At 45.4% G+C, this 13,694-nt stretch overlaps 1 protein-coding gene across 2 annotated transcripts in view; it reads right to left on the bottom strand.

Annotated features, from left to right (window-relative positions):
* Positions 1 to 13,694, bottom strand: part of cobl (cordon-bleu WH2 repeat protein) — a 685,350-nt gene that overhangs the window by 230,131 nt on the left and 441,525 nt on the right. For both annotated transcript variants that reach the window (XM_072508841.1, XM_072508842.1), the window contains exon 7: positions 3,971 to 4,159. In XM_072508841.1, the coding sequence (XP_072364942.1) occupies positions 3,971 to 4,159 (189 nt within the window). The remainder of the gene's footprint in view (positions 1 to 3,970; positions 4,160 to 13,694) is intronic.

Here is a 13,694-nt window from a genome sequence, read left to right as displayed (position 1 = left end):
CTCCAGAATCAAAATTTTGTTCGACAGACATTCCCGACATTTTTGGTTTCGCTGCCTTCAACCTGAAATATGATTCTTTCCTGCTTGGGGTTGGAAGAGACTAGTACGTTCGGCATATATGGGCAGATTTTGGGGGAAGAGTTCGTCTTGGTGGAGGGGGTGAAGGCCAAATGGGAGGAGGAGCTGGGACCCATACTGGAGGAAGAGATGTGGAGTGAGTTTCTCTGCAGGGTGAACACATGATCTTGTGCGAGGCTGAATCTGATCCAGGTAGTGTTTAGGGTGCACCTCACCAAGGCCAGAATGAGTTGTTTCTTTGAGGAGTTGAGGATAGTTGAGAACGCTGTTCGGGAGGGCCTGAGAACCAACCACGCATTTTCTGGTCTTGTCCCAAGCTTTCTGGGTCTCTTTTTCCAGCATCACATCGGCAATCCTGAATATTAAGCTGGAGCCCTGTCCTTTAGTGGTTATATTCGGGGCATCGGACCTGCCAGTTCTGTGGATAGGTACGAGGCAGATGCCCTGACATTCACCTTGCTGGTTGCTCGGAGGCGAAACCTCCTGAGTTGGAGACTGGTGACGCCATCCAGTGTCTCAGTGTGGCTAGGTGACTTAATGTGGTTTTTGCACCCCGAGATGGTCAAATATACCATGAAGGGACAATTGAAAGGTTCTACCATAGATGGCAACAGTTCATATTGTACTTTAAGGAATTGGTCACAATTAGCTGTTATTGGGGAGGAGGTGTAGAGGAAGGAGGGAGTAAGGAGGGGGGGGGGTGTACGAGGTACTTGTTCTTATTATTTGGTTTACTGTTGTTGTTTGTAATTTTTGGACTCTTGTAGTAATTCAAGAGATTTGGGCCAACATTTAGTGCTTATCCCAAATTGCCATGTAGAAGGTGGTGGCAAACTGCCTACTTAAACTGCAGTAGTCCATGAGGTGTAGGTACACCCACAATGCTGTTATGGAGGGTGTTCCAGGATTTGATCCAGCAATGGTGAAGGAAAGGTAATATATTTCCAAGTCAGGTTGGTGAGGGACTTGGACGGGAACTTCCAGGTGGTGGTGTTCCCAAGTGTCTTCTGCCCTTGTACTTCCACATAATGATCATTTGACTAAACAATATTATGCCCACTGTTCTTCTTCTTCTGTTAAAATGCACTACCAATATGATTCTCTTGTGACTTAAAGAAAAAGTGTCATCACAGGAAAACCAGCAGAGTCAAGGAGCTAAAAGAGCGTAAGAAAGAGCAAGACTGAGAGCAGAGCCGGGAGATAAAAGAGCGTGATAAAGAATGAGACTGAGAGTGGAATGCTAGTTTGGAGCGCCAGAGGTGTCATCAGGATTCAAAGTGAGACAGGGCAAGTGGAAGCAGCTGATCAGATGAGTACGGTCGCGTAGTATGTGAGGTCTATATTTTATGGTTTATAGTTTGTACGAGCTACATTCTGTAGTAAGGAGGACCAGGGAAGAAGGGCCCTAGAGTAATTGATATTGTTTGATTTTAAGTATCATCCAAGAGGTGTGATTTAAAGGGGAAAGTCAAAGAAGGAGAGTTCAAAGCCATGGTGTGCTCCTCCTGCTTTATGTGGGAAGCCGAAAACATTTCCAGTGCATGGGGCCAGTAGGTTATCAGGAAGTGTCCCCAGCTGCAGCTCCTGGTAGCCTGAGTTTCGGAGCTGGAGCGGCAGCTGGGGACACCGTGGAGCAGCCGTGACATGGGGAGCATTGTGGATAGCATGTATGGAGAGATGGTCACACTGCAGGCTAAGACTTCTGAAGCAGGAAGGGAATGGGTGACCACCAGGCAGAGCAAGAGGACTAGGCCGGCAATGCAGGAATCTGCTGTGGTCATTCCCCTGTAAAAAAGATGTACCGCTTGGATACAGTTGGGGGGTATAGCCTCTCAAGGGAAAGCAGCAACAGCCAAATTTGTTGCACCACGATTCGCCCTGCTGCACATGGGAAGTGCAATAAGTGTGGGAATACAATAGTTAAAGGTGATTCAGTTGTAAGGGGAAGTGGTAGGTGTTTCTGTGATCGCAAATGAGAATCCAGGGAAATCTTACCATTCTAAAAAGCCTGTCTTCTGTTTTCTGTCACTCAGCCAACTTTGTATCCATGTTTCCACTGCCTATATTACTCTACGGCTTAAACTGCTGACAAGCCTGTTTTGTGGCCTTTTATCAAACATCATTTGCAAGTCTGTGTACACTACATCAAATGCATGATGTTTCATCAACCCTCTGTTACCTTTTCAAATATCTCAATCAATTAGTGAAACACAATTTTCCCCAAACAAATCCATGCCAACTTTCCTAAATTAATCCACATTTGTCCAAGTGACTGTTAATTTTGTCCCAGATTGTCTTTTCTAAAAGCTTTCCTTCCACTGAGGTTAAACGGACTGGCCTGTTGATGCTGGGCTTATCTTAAGAGCCATTTTGAACAAGGGTGTAACTTTTGCATTTCTCTCATCTTCTGGAACCAGTCTTGTATTTCACTGCAGGTTTTATTTTACAGTTGTCACCCATGCCAGTAGTGCAACTATAAATAGAGTTACTATGAAAAATCATGGACCGGGGAAGGAAGTGCGTTTCTATTGACGTTCTTCCTTAAAAATACTTAATATTTCCCATAAATATTATGGCTTAAACAATGGCTTGACATTTTATTACTGACCTCAACATTTCCAGTTATCATATGCCAAATATTAGAAACTACTCCATATAATTATCAGTCAGGCTGGTTGCATATTACAAAGTCCTGCATTTTTCATAAACTAGGCCTTCATGGATCTAAACATATATCTCTCCCAATTTTTCTACTTTCTCTCCTCTCTTTCCCTGACAGCAATGACATGTTCCTGGGAAACGGTTCCATGGTTACTAGTCACCTGCTCGTACCTTGCACAATTGCCCATTATTCATGTGTGAACTTTGACAGTGAACAACAGCAGCCTATTCAACCTGTAGAAGGGATCATGTTCCCACCAATATTTACCGGCATTACAAGCAAATGTCACAAGTTGGTGATCAGCAATGAGCATCATTGTCAATATTACTTTCACTATCCCAGGGTCACTGAGACTAATGCACCACCTCTATGTTGCCCTGAATTAATTCAGTTAACTCATTAAAGACTGGTCATTCTCAGATGGGATCTTTCTCATATACTGGGTAAAACCTGCTTGAAGCAGCTTGGAACTCATGTTAATTCTATCTAAATTAACACTGTGATGTTCACTGCACATAAATATGCATTAATGATTTATTTAAAAAGACAGGTGTTTTCCTCCTTGGTATCATTTATGTGATTTATTGATTTTTCAATAGATCTCTTATTTTTCTTAACTGTCCATTTGAGTCGGCAGCACGGTGGCGCAGTGGTTAGCACTTCTGTCTCACGGCGCCGAGGTCCCAGGTTCGATCCCGGCTCTGGGTCACAGTCCGTGTGGAGTTTGCACATTCTTCCCATGTTTGCGAGGGTTTTGCCCTCACAACCCAAAGATGTGCAGGGTAGGTGGATTGGCCTTGCTAAATTGCCCCTTAATTGGAAAAAAATAATTGGGCACTCTAAATTCATAACATTTTTAAAATAAAAAGATTTAAAAAGAAACTGTCCATTTGAGTTTATCCAATTTTGGCTCCGGTTTCTGGCCCAGATTCACACATATATCACTCATTCTCTCTTGCCTCAATTTATTTTTAGAATTTCTCACTTTCCTTCCTTTCAGATTTTTTTCCACTTGTCTGAAACATACACTGGAAAAGCACAGAGTAAGAGAATAAAAAGTATAATTCCAGGATTTCCAGCAGCTCATAATTAGAAGAGAACTGATTCTAAGCAAACTTGTCATTTCTCATTTCAATATAATTTGTTTGGCATGAATGGGAAAAAAACCATAAAATTACTTGATCAACGGCAAGAAGTATCTTATTCCATGCAGTCAGAATTTATTATTACCTCTTGCACACTCTGATCCACAATCTTTATGCTGCTGTGTTCTGGCGGAACTGATGGTGGAGGTGGTGCTCGGCGTTTCTTTATATCTGTCATTTGAGATATTTTCAGTATGTTGTTCGCAGAAAGTGATGGATTCAAATTGGTTGATCGTGTGGTAACAGTTGGTGTGGATGGAGCTGTTGAATAGCCCTGCAGTTAGCAGGGAAAGATTTGATTAACCAGTGCCAAATATTCTGCATATACTCGTTTGGTTAACCCCAACTAAATTAAACAAACTGAGGGACAAATTAAAAGAGACCCCCAAAACAATGCATGTACAACCACATATGTTTTTTAAAATTACATAGCTATTAAAAGGTTGCATCAATATCTATGGTATTGGATGATCATTTTGGGTTAAAAAAGGTTTCAACTCAACAAATAACCAAAAATTACATTATCTTTATTTTAAAACAAATAAGCTCTTAAATGAAACTTCAGGTAACGGTACTTGTGATATCATCCCATGATTGAGTTGCAATATTTGTCCAAATCAAAGCAGTGAGATTCTTGAAGCAGTTCATGGAGGTGGTAGTGTTCCCATAAAATTACTGCTCATCCTTCTTGTAGATATAGCAGGGGAGAGGACAATACTGCCAAATGACCTTGCAGGGCATTCGGCAGATTATTCTCACTGCAGTTATGCAATGGTGACAGAGCCTGGTGACAGAGCGTCCAATCAAGCAATGTTTACTTTCTTGACACGGCTGCATCCATCCAGGCAAGTGGTGAGAATTCAATCACACTCTTGACTTGAGTCTTGTAGATGGTGAAAAGCCACTTGTCACAGGGTATGTAGCTTCTACCTGCTCTTGTAGCCACATTATTGGTTTGGTGCATTTGTTCAGTTTTGGATTAACAGTAACCTTCAATAATTGCTCCATGAAGAAGCACCTAATTTCCAACAAAGGAAGATTGCACTGATCCTGTCAACCTCTAGTAGCCTAATTTCTAAAAGAATATTAGGAATGAATCAATTCACATCTGGGGCGAAATTCTCCGTATTGGCGCGATGTCCGCCGACCGGCGCCAAAAACGGCGCAAATCAGTTGGGCATCGCGCCGCCCCAAAGATGCGGAATCCTCCACATCTTGGGGGGCTGAGCCCCAACCTTGAGGGGCTAGGCTCGTGCCGGACTGATTTCCCCCCGCCAGCTGGCAGAAGTGCCCCGCCAGTTGGCGGAAGTGCCCCGCCAGCTGGCGCGGAAATTACATTGCCGGGTGGCGCATGCGCGGGAGCGTTAGCGGCCGCTCACGGCATCGCCGCGCATGCGCTGTGGAGGGAGTCTCTTCCGCCTCCGCCATGGTGGAGACCGTGGCGAAGGCAGAAGGAAAAGAGTGCCCCCACGGCACAGGCCCGCCCGCGGATCGGTGAGCCCTGATCGTGGGCCAGGCCACCGTGGGGGCACCCCCCCGGGCCAGATCGCCCCGCGCCCCCCCCAGGACCCTGGAGCCCGCCCGCGCCGCCTTGTCCCGCCGGTAAGAGAGGTGGTTTAATCCACGCCGGCGCGACAGGCATCCTAGCAGCGGGACTTCGGCCCATACGGGCCGGAGAATTGAGGGGGGGGGGGGCCACCAACCGGCGCGGCGCGATTCCCGCCCCCGCCGAATCTCCGGTGCCGGAGAATTCGGCAACCGGCGGGGGCGGGATTCACGCCAGCCCCTGGCGATTTTCCGACCCAGCGGGCGGTCGGAGAATCTCGCCCATGATTAGCGACTTACTCAAATGTGGACTACAGATAACCAAATGTAGAAGGTATTGTATGACAATATCTGTGAATTGTAGCATGGCATATTGGGATTTTTGAACTTTTCTCTATAGAAATCATTTTGACGAGTTACATTTAATTTTTGTTTGCACAAAGTGTATAAACACATTTCTTTAATGCACTGAACAAAAGGTGGCTGAAGTGCTAAGCCATTGGGCACCAAAGAAACAGGAGTGGAGCATTTCACCTCCTCAAGCTTGATCCACCAGTTAGGTCTGAGCTACTCTGCACATCAGCTCCATTTAACTACATTTTCTCCATATCTGTTGATATCTTTATCTGACAAAAAACTGCGTTTGTGACTACCCTCTGTATGAAAAAGTGTTTTCAGATATTACTCCTGAATCACCTTACTGTAATTTTACCATTATGCCTCCTTATTCATTCCTCCACCAGAGTAAATGTTTTCTCGCTATCTACCAAGCTTAGAATTAGCAACTGATAAGCTGATTTAACCCTTTAAGTCTGAGTATTATTCTGGTGAAGATATGCTGCAGTCCACCAAGCGATGTCACCTCTAATTTTTCTTTTGTTGTGCATGGTCTCTTCATTTACATGTGTGGTAGCTTTAATCTTTTTTCTGTGGCTACGTACATGTATTATCTTACAGGGGATAATTGTAAATGTCTTGTGCTATGCTTTGCTGGTTGCTGTGCGACCACAGCTTAAAAGGAGCATTGTCTCCAAGGTCAAAATATCCTTCCTGAGGTGTGGATTGCCCGTACTCATGAAACAATCTGAAAAACAATTTATACGATTGAAGCATAACTTCCTCTCCATTGTATTCCAGTTCCCTTCAACTAAAGGTCAACATTCCAATTGCTTTGTTAATTGATTGTTGTACCTGTCCGTTACATCCCAAATCTCTTTGTTCCTCTAACATTCTGAATTTTTTTGAGTTTTGAAAATTCTCCAATTTATCTCTCTGGGTGCTGCCCATGTTGAATTCTATTCACCACAGTTCGGTCCACTCACCAATTCTCTTCTCTACATTATCAGTGATCTCCTCTAAAAATTTACTAGGTTGGTCAGGCATGACTTAGCCTTAATAAGGCCATGCTGCCCCTCTATGGTCAGTTCCTGCTGGTTGAAGTTCTCACCGTATCCCGAGTAACAAATTCTAGTAGCTTCCGCACAACTGTCAGCATATCTGTGGTTACCATGGGATGAAATTTACACTGCTGGGAGATGTGGGAGACCAACACGGAAATGCACTGTCCGCCAACCCCTTTCCCCACATGCCAAATAAAGCACGTTGCGAACATTTGCCGGCCGTCAAGCTTAGGAAGCCAGCGAACTGGGTGAGGGAAGGGTGGCAGTGTGCCCAATTGGGTCTCGAGGATCGAAGGATGGATGTTCGTCACGAGAGTGGTCAGACTGTGAACCATAATTCTACCACAGCCACCCATTTAAAGGCCTATGGTTCACTAATAACTCCCGCATTCCAGCTGATGGGAAGAGGAGATCTCCACGCCAGGTCAAAGCAGCCTAAATGGAACTTCAATGGAGATCAGCGATAGCATGATGGCACAGTGGTTAGCACTGCTGCCTCACAGTGCCAGGGGTCCAGGTTCATTTCCGCCCTTGGATGACTGTCTGTGTGGAGGGGACCTAGCTGATGAGCCCAGGCTGATGATGAGCTTCTGAAATCATCCATCAGGTGACAGAAATTGGACATAAAGGGCGAGGTAAGTGCAAATATGGCAGAGCTTCTCAAGGGCTGCACGTACTGGTACAGATAGTGGAGGAGTTTATCCAGACCGTGAGTGCTGTGATTCCTCTCTTCAGAATACATGGCTTACTCCACTGAGAGACTGGTAACTGTCATGAAGAGCTAACCCCGGAAGCGCAATGATGGGATACTGGGGATAAGTTGTGACCGGCACTCCATCACCTTGCATATGAACTCTGGTACCTAAAGCCAAACCGAGAAAGGGACTAGGAGCCTGAAGTTGTTTCCCAGTCCTGGTGCCTCACAGTAAAGAGGGAGGGACCTCATGGTGCCAGATGAATAGTTGCTGTCCCCACATGGGGGCATCACAAAGAGGGTTTCTGCTGGGGACAGCCTCTCCTCCACTCCTGTCTTTAACAAACATTCCTGTGTTAACCTGACAGGGCCTAGTTTTGAGCCCAATTAAATTGGATATTTTAAATTAAAGTATTGGGCAATTTAAATTAAACTGCAGTCAAACCTCAGGCAGGCTGTTGGGAATTCAGAGTTGACCAAAGTCAAATACACGACCCACAAACAACTGCCAGAAACAAGTCTGGAACACATCTGTCAATCACCCATCAATAGATCATCGCACCCTACTGACTTGCACCGGTCTATTGTCAGTAGCCCAGATCGAGCCAGACTCTCGACCACCCAGAGTTTCTGCCGTTACCTTACATGGGAACAGGTTTATGTGCAGACCAGAACACCGGAGAGGGACACCTGGGGTGGGCTCAGCTGTCCTATCAAAAGGTCATCAACCAGACCATTGGGTGCTGAGACCTCTTCCCAAGGCCTCATTGGTAGAAAGCCAGATGAAATGGCAAGAGGGTGCAAAGGGAGGGGGGATAAAAACAGGCACTAAGGCACATAAACAGCGAAGACTCCATGCAGAGGCATCTGACCAGAGGCGGAAGGAAGGAGCGTATGAGACCCATTTTCGCAATGACTGACCTGAGAGACTCAGAGAATCAGATCTACATCTCGACCAAAGTCATCTTTACGGGTAGTATAACGAACCTTGGGAATCTTTAGTAAATGTTATTGGGTTAATTTAAGGTTAAGTATTGTTGTTAAATAAAGTTGGTTTGGTTTTATACTTGTGCTGTCCTTTGTTCTCCTCGCTATTAGATACATCTGGGTAAAACCTTGATTAAAATACTGGTTGACGTATCTGAGATTTTACAGATACAACATTCCTCAGAGTGCTGCAGCAATACTGTGCAGGAGTCCTTGACTAGGCCGGGGGCTTCATGGTGTCAGAGGACACCGGTTAAAGCCAACCCAGGAAAAGAGGCATAAGAGGCAGCAGCGTATCTCCAGCACAGCTATCTGCGAAGGGAGAGCACCAGGCCACAGCACTCGGAAAAGATTAAAGAAAACACTGCATTAGTCACACATGGGATCACATGGATGGTTGTGTCATTATGAAATGTGTGGTTTTAATTTTGCACTAAATTACTGTTCTTTGCATTTGCTGCTCTGGCTTCATTAGTGTTTCATGTGTGTAATGTAGATCTGAATTTGTGTTGACTAAATGCTCTCAATAGAGTTGGTGTTCATGTGGGTCCCTCTGATTCTTGGACCGATTCTGCTACTGTCAAGGGGCTAGTACCAGCGCACATGGAACACAATCGATTTGAATGAGAAATGGTGCGGGATTTGCCAGTTTCGCGATTGACACTCAGGAGGCTGAGAAGCTACAGCCTCATTTACATGCTTCATTCCCCACACACACCATCCCAGCCAACAAGATGGCAGTAAGGTGCATAGGTCCACGTTTCGCAGACGCAGAGCTGGAGACCCTCCTGGTTGCTATGGAGGAGAAGAGGATTACCATGTACCTTGGCCCGTGAAGGAAGCTGCCAGCCGCCACCATCTGTCGTTCCTGGGCATAGGCGGCAGAGGTGATCAGCGCCATGGGCAACATCGTCCGGACCAGCCAGCAGTGCTGAAAAAAACTGCACAACCTCCTCAGAGCAGCCAGGGTGAGTAGCAGCACTGTGCCCCTGGCACTAACCCCCGTCCCACACACCTGTACCAGTCAGGGAACACTTCAGCAGTCAAGGGCACTCATCCTCTGATCTTCGGTTAAGTGCTCTCCAAGGCGGCCTTCAGGACGCGCGACAACGCAGAATTTCCAAGCAGAAACTGATAGCCACGTTCAATACGCATGAGTACGGCCTCAACTGTGACATTTTGTTTCATGTCTCACTAACTCCGCCGCCCCCCCACCCCCCCCCCCCGCCCCCATCTGGCCTGGGCTTGCAAAATCCTACCAACTTTCCTGGCTTGAGGCAATTCACACCTCTTTAACCTGTGATTATCCCTCTGTCCAGTCGCAACATCTGGACTTGTAAAGACTCAATTACCTGCAAAGATTCGCATTCAAAGTATCATCTTGCATCATTGGCTTTGTCTATAAATGTGTTTGTGTAACCCACCTCTTCACTCACCTGATGAAGGAGTTATGCTCCGAAAGCTAGTGATTTCAAACAAACCTGTTGGACTTTCCCCTGGTGTTGTAAGACTTCTCACTGTGTCCACCCCAATCCAACGCCGGCATCTTCATTATAAAGTATGTAATGGCAGAGCATTTAGAAATGCATAACATAAGCAAGCAGAGTCACCTTGGCTTCATGAAGGGGAAATTATGCCTGACAAATTTATGAGCATTCTTAAAGGTGGCAACGATCAGGATAGATAAAGGGGAACCAGTAGATGTAATAGACTTAGATTTCCAAAAAGCATTTGATAAGTTACCACAAAAAAGGCTACTTAATAATCTAAGAGCCCAGGGTGGTATATTAGCATAGATAAAGAATTGACTAACTAATAGAAGACAGAAAGAAGGTTATTTTCAGGATGGCAACCTGCAACTAAGGGAGTGCCACAGGGATCAGTGCTGGGCCACAATTATTTACTATCTATGTAGTAATGACTTGGATGAGGAGAATTTGCAGATGACACAAAAATAGGTGGGAAGGCTAGTTGTGAGGATGACACAAAGAGTCTATGGAGGGATATAGACAGGTTACGTGAGTGGGCAAAAACATGGCAGATAGAACATAATGTTGGAAAATGGGACGTTAGGACTTCGGTGAGAAGGATAAAGGAGCTGAATACTAGTTAAATGGAGAAAGACTGCAGAAAACTGCAGACCAGAGATATTTGGGGGTACTCATGTATAAATCACAAATGACTAACATGCACGTTCAGCAAGTAATTAGGAAGGCTGGTGGAATTATTTCAATGGGAATGCAGTAGAAAAGCAGAGAAGTCCTGCTAAAAGTATACAAGGCACTGGCAAGACCACATCTGGAATACCGTGAACAGTTTTGGTCCCCTTATCTAAGGAAATATATACTGGCATTAGAGACAGTCCAAAGCTAGGTTGATCCCAAGTGTGCCGCACCAGGTGTGATCCTGGTGCGGCACGCTGTCAGGATTCTCCGTTTCGCTGGCTGGTCAATGGGGTCTCCCTTTGCCCTCGGGAAACCCCCGGGCTGTCCACAAAACAGAGAATCCCGACGGCGGAGAATTCAGCCATGGATTCTCATGATAGGGTAGATACTGAGAGGTTGTTTCCCCTTGAGGGAGAGTCTAGGATTAGAGGGGATTATCTCAGAGGTTGGGGAAAGGGGTTGCCTTAACTACCCTCGCAGAGGGTAGTTAATCTGTGCAATTCTTTACCGCAGAAGACTGTCGAGGCTGGGTTGGTCAAGGCTGAGATATATATATTAGTAAGGGAATCAAGGATTTTGCAGATAAGAAGGGAAAGTGGAGTTGAAGATTATCACATCAGGTCATTCATGATCTCAATCAATGACGGAGCAGACCCGATTGGCCAAATGGCCTACTTCTCCTCCTGTGCCATATGGTTTGATGGCCTTTTCGGTTTACAGAGGTCCTGGGCTATCCTAATGGTGCTTTGGTTGCCACATGGATGCAGTCTAAGACGTCTTGTACTTTTGAGTCCAGGAATAGTAGCAAAGCTACCAAATAAAAAGTTATAATGCAAGCAAAATAGTGCAGACTGGAAATCTGAAATAAAAACAGAGAATGCTGGAACAACGAAGCAGGTCTGGCAACATCTGTGGGAAGAGAAACAGAAGTGATGCTTTGAGTTTCATATGACTCTTCATCAGAACTCAGAAGCCTTTGGTTGCAAGGTCTTTGGCTCTGTCACTTGATATGTGATGTTTGCGCTGAATGATATGAATTCATGGATGCGTTGAAATTTGCATTTGCATTTGTGACAATCTTGATACAATGATCATTTGCTGAATCCAAAATCCTACAAAGATCTCCAGCTGATGCCTGGGAGGATCCGTGAGAAAATTCAAGACCTCTATAACTTTCAACGTCATAGGTGTTGGCTGGCCACCAACGCAATTTGAGGCAATCTCTGCAGACAAGATATCACACACACAGTGATGTAACCAGTCCTCCAAGGCATTGACACTCTGACATTTGGAGGTCGGTCATCCTTACCCTGTAGACTGTTAACAGGGTAGTGTCTTTGTCTACCTCTGCCTGCTTGCTGATGGTGTCTCTCTTCTGCAGGCCATTAGCAGATTCCTCACCTTGCTGGACTACAGGGCTCACCTGTTCCTGGTCAGCTGGCGTCCTCCTTCTCCCTCTCCTTTGTTCCTCCTCACTGGCGGAATCTCATCCAGAATGGAGCAATTTCACGTGGGTCAGTGATCTCTCGGTCGAATATCAGAGTCTATAAGCTTCAGTTTAGCCCTGTTTGTAGGCCCCTCCCCTGCCTCCTATTGGAGGCTGAAAAAGATGAATTAATGCACTTAAAGAATTGGGAAACTGCCTCATATTCATCAACAGGTTCTATTGCCTTGTAGACTTGTAGTTAACATTGACCTTTGATTCACTTTCTAAACATGGTGGGCAGGCTTCCGATTTCAGTGCCGACCCAACTTCTGTATTATCGGAGACTAGCATTATGTTCTCAGGTTGGTGGCCCGCGACATCACGCCAGATTTTACATAAACGCAACGGTGTTGCGTGCCCCATCCCAAATTTAAAATTCACTCCCATGTTTATCTTTTTCACCCTCCTTAAATAACAGAATGATGTGGAGATGCCGGCGCTGGACTGGGGTGGACACAGTATGAAGTCTCACAACACCAGGTTAAAGTCAAACAGGTTTATTTGAAATCACAAGCTTTCGGAGCGCTGCTGATTCATCAGGTGAAGTGGAGGCAGGTTCCCAAACACATATATAACAGATGTCATAAGAGAATGACATTGGCAAATTTCCAATTTAACGGTACAATTCCCAAATCCAAAGAGTTTTGAAATGTATGATCAATGCGTCCACAAATCCTATTCCTACTTCTTTAAAACATTAATTTGAGTTAACTAAGGAGGTTCAGGGTGCATTTGTAAAACACAGCAGATTTGATGAACCTAATTGATTGTTTTTGATAAAGTAACAGATAAGGTTGAAGAAGACAATGGATGTTGTCAATATTGATTTTAAGGAAACATTTGACATAGTAATACACAATACAAAATTGAGGCAGGGCCGAGCGGTTTATCTGAACAACTTGTAACAACGTGTTAATCACGGGAACGTCTGAATAGGACCACCTGGGTAACCTAGATGAGGTGCTCCATTGCTTTCGGGAGTCTGATGTTAACCTTCATAGCTAGAAATACATTTTTCAAGCCCGCGAGGTGACTTATCTGGGCTACCACGTGGAGTGGGAGGGCCTCCAACGGGTTGAGGCCAAACTGTGGTCATCCGGAGACCCTCGTGCAAGGAGGAGCGATGGAATTTCATTCATTCCTGTGGCTCATCAATAACAACGGGAAATTCATCCCGGACCTTGCGAATTTGTTGCCCGTGGTCCAGTCTCCTCAAAAAGAACCAAGTATGGGCACAGGGAAAACCAGAGAGGCGGCGTTTGCTCCTGCTGCTGTCTCACTTTGACCCTGTAAAGCCATTTTTGGTCACCTACGTCTACGGGCGCCGGTCCACAGTATTGACCGATCATTGGCCGACTCAGACTGATCCCCTGTTATCAAAGGTTTGTCATATCGGCTTGAATAGGGCCCAGCATCGCACCCTCCCCAGTGAGCTGAAGACTTTTACCAGAAACATGCTGGGGAGGGCGCAATGCTGGGCCCCATACAATGTTAGACGTTTTAGTTGCTGTGATATAAAGAGTCTGAAGTTC

Source organism: Scyliorhinus torazame, chromosome 6 (assembly GCF_047496885.1).
Source record: "Scyliorhinus torazame isolate Kashiwa2021f chromosome 6, sScyTor2.1, whole genome shotgun sequence".
NCBI classification, from domain to species: domain Eukaryota; kingdom Metazoa; phylum Chordata; class Chondrichthyes; order Carcharhiniformes; family Scyliorhinidae; genus Scyliorhinus; species Scyliorhinus torazame.
Note: the sequence above shows the minus strand (reverse complement) of the source record. Positions and strands in the feature narration are given on the sequence as shown.